Below are 5289 nucleotides of genomic sequence, written 5' to 3'. Positions count from 1 at the left end.
TTTAAAAAAACAGAGAGAGAGAGAGAGAGAGAGAGAGAGAGAGAGAGAGAGAGAGAGAGAGAGAGAGAGAGAGAGAGGGGCGGGGGGGGGGGGGGATGCACCAATTACGTAAGAAGCCCATCAATTATGCCACCCAAAGTTCATCATCTCAGGCAGAAAATGCCATGCACTCTCTATATATAGACTCCTAAGGATAACTCTCTCCTTAGTACCTATCCATTTCCACCTCCACCTTTCCCCCACTCCTCCTAATATTAATACAACACACAGCAATCATATGCAAATACTTGCATTCACCGACTCAACCAAGCACAGAACAAGAAATAAAGAAAGAAGATGATGCGACTGCCAAAGACTAACTTCCCCTCCGTCTACGACGCTCCCAATGGAGTTGACATTCGGGGTCGATACGATGAGGAGTTTGCGAGGATCCTCACAAAGGATGCTTTAGGGTTCGTGGCAGAGTTGCACCGGGAGTTCTGGAACCATGTCAAGTACGCAATGGATTGTCGAAGAGAGGCAAAGAGGAGGTACAATCAGGGAGCAGCGCCCGGGTTTGATCCAGCAACAAAGTATGTGAGGGAAGGGGAGTGGGTGTGTGCACCGGTGCCGCCGGCTGTGGCTGACCGGAGGGTGGAGATTACCGGTCCGGTGGAAAGGAAGATGATCATTAATGCGCTCAACTCTGGAGCCAAAGTTTTCATGGTAAGGAATGGTAGTTTGTTTGTTCAATATTCATCTATTACTTTCATCAAAAATAAATAAATCCTCGTGGCTTTAGAAGGTTGTATTGAGATTATGGATTTTGAGCAATTCGGAAGAAACTCAATACAGGTTTTCAAATTCACACAAACTCAAATTCATAATCCAAACTTGAAGCTTCCAAACAAAGGTAAGCGTAACTTTGTCACTGAAATCTTAAACAAATAACCTTCAAGTCAAACAGAATTCTTCCATGATCCCTCCCAGATCACAATGGTGATTAAATTAAACATCCACGAAAATGACAAGCAATTATGGTAAATTACCTAAAATTATGGTTACCAATATCGGCAAACTATAAAGGTATTCCTTTTTTAGTGATTACATCCAGTTCTCATTTTCAAAATTCCTAAAATGCCCCTATGGCTGTTCATTACATTTACTAACTAAAGGGATATAATAGTAAAATAGTAATATGATTACTTTTTTTTTTCAAATTTGAGAAAATTAAAAATTCCTACTATGCCAATGAAAAATAGACAATACCTGAAAGTTTTGTGGTTGTAATATCATTTATAGGCCGACTTTGAAGATGCGCTGTCACCAAACTGGGAAAACCTGATGAGTGGGCAAGTGAACCTGAAGGATGCTGTGGATGGCACCATAAGCTTCCATGATGAAGCAAGAAAAAGGGTGTACAAGCTCAATGACCAGACAGCCAAGCTCTTCGTCCGGCCCAGGGGCTGGCACCTACCTGAGGCCCACATCCTCATCGATGGTGAGCCTGCAAGTGGTTGCCTCGTGGATTTTGGGCTTTATTTTTACCACAACCATGCAGCATTCCGCAGAACTCAGGGTGCTGGGTCTGGGCCTTTCTTCTATCTCCCTAAAATGGAGCATTCAAGGTACTGATTAATGAGCTGTCCCAACCCCCAAATCTTATTTATCACACACACATACATACATGAACACTTAAGCTGTGTTTGGGAGCATGGAAGTCGGGTTTTGTATTTGAATTTGTGTAGGTTTGAACAAAGTTTGACACGATTTTGTAATGCAATTTGTTTAAATCATGCAAATCCAAATCTAAGGCCAATTTCTGATCTCCCAAACAAGGTAGTAATATAATTTCTTTTTGAAGAAATATTTGTATTAGATTTGTAAGGAAAATTAGGGATTGTATATTCAATAGCCTAATACTTTGTGTCAGTACAGACATAAATATGTCTTTGATGCATGAAAAAAAATTGTACAAATAATTGCCAAACTGAATTTTTTCCGACAGAAAAGTAAGGGCATAGAGGAATAGGATCCTTCTTTTTCCCTTTTTTTATTGATTCTAGTAGAGGTGGGTGCCCCAACTAAGTTGAATGTGAACTGTGTTTGAGAAATATTTTCTCCAAATAGAAACCTTGCCAATATACATATAACTAGAATAAAATAAATTCTCTAATATTAATGCACTAATTAACGTATTTTCACTATTTTGTAAAAGAATGAACTTCATGTAAATAGATGTATAGATGTGGGTGAATGTGTAAATATATGCATGCACATATCCATATGAACATATAGAAATTAAAAAGAGCATTGACAGCATAATCAGAGGAGGCGGTGACAGAGATGATGATTGTCCCATAAATTTTTTTAAAAAATTTGTACTTAACCCCCTTTTGTTATTTTTATTTACATGAAATTGTTTTCCTCCCCTTTCTTCCTAAAAAATATTACCCTGCAACCCCTTTTACCCCACCCTCATCCACCTTAAAAAGGGAATAAAACCTCAGCCTATAATTTTTATATATCTACTTATGACCCTGCTTAGCCACTTAACAATGAAAAATCTATTCATATCAGGGAAAATATCATGATCACTTAGTATTCAAAACTTTATGTTATTATAAATTTCAGGGAGGCCAGAATATGGAACTCTGTGTTTGAGAGGGCAGAGAAGAAGGCTGGTATAGAGAAAGGAAGCATCAGGGCTACTGTTCTGATTGAAACACTTCCGGCTGTTTTCCAAATGGATGAAATCCTATACGAGCTGAGGGATCATTCTGTAGGGTTAAACTGTGGGAGATGGGATTACATTTTCAGCTATGTGAAGACTTTCCAGGCTCATCCTGATCGCCTGCTGCCAGACAGGGTTCAGGTTGGCATGACCCAACACTTCATGCGGAGTTACTCAGACCTCCTCATCCGAACCTGCCATCGACGCGGTGTGCATGCCATGGGTGGCATGGTATGTGCCTATTTCTTCCTACTTTTGTATTGTAGGTTTTGTTTACTTTTTTTTTTCTACAATTAGTTCAAAAGCTAGATTGAGTTTTGTCAAATTCTACACAGCTTTGAGGATGAAAGTTTGAAATAACCATATGAACAGATTGGTGCTACCTATCTAGACAGTAAATGCTCATATACTTGGCATAATGAAGTTTAATTTCCACCTCGTCTTCTTTTATCTCGTGGCGTTTGTTTACTTTTTACAGTCAGAACAAAGAACACAAACTTTGAAGTTCAATTCTACCAATTTTACCTAGGTAACTTAGCTAACATGCTTGGAATAACTAAATTTCTACCATTACTCTTGAACTGCAGGCAGCTCAGATTCCAATCAGAGATGATCCAGCAGCAAATGAAGCAGCACTAGAGCTGGTGAGGAAGGACAAGCTGAGGGAGGTGAAGGCAGGGCACGATGGGACATGGGCAGCGCATCCGGGTCTGATCCCAGCAATCACCGAAGTCTTCATGGCCACCATGGGCGAAGCTCCTAACCAAATCCAAACCGTGAGGCGGGATGACGCAGCTAACTTAACTCAAGAAGACCTCCTGCAGCGACCAAGAGGGGTTCGAACCATGGAAGGTCTCCGGCTAAATACCCGAGTTGGGATCCAATACCTGGCAGCCTGGTTAACTGGAACCGGGTCAGTGCCTTTGTACAACCTCATGGAGGATGCAGCAACAGCTGAGATAAGCAGGGTTCAGAACTGGCAGTGGCTGAAGTATGGGGCAGAACTGGACGGGGATGGGCTTGGGGTGAGGGTGGGGTTGGAGCTGTTTGGGAGAGTGGTGGAGGAGGAGATGGTTCGGATTGAGAAAGAGGTTGGTAAAGAGAGGTTTAAGAAGGGAATGTATAAAGAGGCTTGCAGGATTTTCACCATGCAGTGCACAGCACCAGAACTGGATGACTTTCTCACGCTTGGTGCTTATGACCAGATTGTTATGCATCACCCTAAGGGCTCATCTAGGATCTGAGGATGGTCATATCAATTGGGAACCCATATGATGTGTGTTATCAAGTAGAGTCATACTTGCTACTATCAGCTGTTACGATTTTTGTGCTTGGCGTTTGTCTCGTGTTGTTCCCTCTACTGTTACTGTAATAAAATGGTAATAAAATATCGAAATTGTGACTTTTAAGTCTTTATCCCTACAAAATGGAGAAGATTCACTCAAAATAAATAAATAAATAATTGTATGCACCAGTGTATGTGTGTGTGTTTGCTAACTAAACTAAAGATGTCAAATCATAACAAGCTATTGCTTAATTAACTAGTTAACAAACACATGTTGGAGGTAAAGTAGTCTAACGCTGAGTATGGAAGCATGGATTTCGAGCCTTCAATTTGGATTTGGATGCGTTTATACAAAATTTAATATAATTTTATATTATATTTTTATTAAATCCACACAAATTCAAATCTAAGATCTCTCCCAAACAGAAGGGAAGCATGGATCAATAGGAAATGAGTTCTTAGTAAAAATAACCAACTCAAACTAAATAAATAGTTGTTGTGAACGAATAGTTCTTGTACTGTGGCGTTGCTTGAAACTATACAGTACAATATGCCAAATTTGGTTGCGTGTAATATCTGATTAAATCACTGTCAGTAAAGGATGTGAATTTCCAAACATATATGCCCAATGAAAAATGTGATGCGTGGGAATTTGACAACTTAAGCCTTGACATATGAAATATATCTTCAAGAATTTCCTGTTGTGCCGGGCACCCCACTTGTGCCAAACACCAATACTACAACTATTGCTATTGAATATAAAAGAAATTAAAGCAATGCAGAAACTAATAATAAAGCAATAAAAAAAATAAGATAAGAAATTTACGAGGTTCGGTATAGAATTACCTACGTCCTCGGGCGCCGATGATGAATCCACTACTTCTTGACAAAGTACAACTTTGAGGTGTGTTTTACAAATGAAGAGTTGAGCTTTTTATATAGCTTCAACCTTAAGTCTAAAAAACACTTCTCTCCAATGTGGGACAAATAATATAAAAAATTCAAAACCACCTTTTATACTAAGGTGGAAGTATTCTACCAATGTGGGACAAAAAAACAACAAATCTCCACCTTGACGATAAATTCAACAAAATTTTCAATCATCAACATTTTTTGGAGTTCCACATCATCTGCGCCTTCCAAAAATACTCAGATTTGTAGGATATTGATTAAGTCCAAACAATGTTTGAACTTGATTGTTGTCACAATCTTGGTCAACATATCTGCGGGATTTTCAATTGTAACAATCTTCTGAAGAAGTATCTTGCCTCCATCAATAATATCCCGCATA

At 39.3% G+C, this 5289-nt stretch overlaps 1 protein-coding gene across 1 annotated transcript; it reads left to right on the top strand.

Annotated features, from left to right (window-relative positions):
* The first annotated feature begins 207 nt into the window (after positions 1–207).
* On the top strand, positions 208–4140 carry LOC131159453 (malate synthase, glyoxysomal). The gene is made up of 4 exons (XM_058114379.1): positions 208–705; positions 1282–1607; positions 2614–2944; positions 3301–4140. The coding sequence occupies exons 1-4, from the start codon at positions 337–339 to the stop codon at positions 3955–3957; spliced, it is 1683 nt and encodes a 560-aa protein (XP_057970362.1). The 5' UTR covers positions 208–336; the 3' UTR covers positions 3958–4140.
* The last annotated feature ends 1149 nt before the right edge of the window (positions 4141–5289 follow it).

Source organism: Malania oleifera, chromosome 7 (genome assembly GCF_029873635.1).
Source record: "Malania oleifera isolate guangnan ecotype guangnan chromosome 7, ASM2987363v1, whole genome shotgun sequence".
Classification (NCBI taxonomy): Eukaryota; Viridiplantae; Streptophyta; class Magnoliopsida; order Santalales; family Ximeniaceae; genus Malania; species Malania oleifera.
Note: the sequence above shows the minus strand (reverse complement) of the source record. Positions and strands in the feature narration are given on the sequence as shown.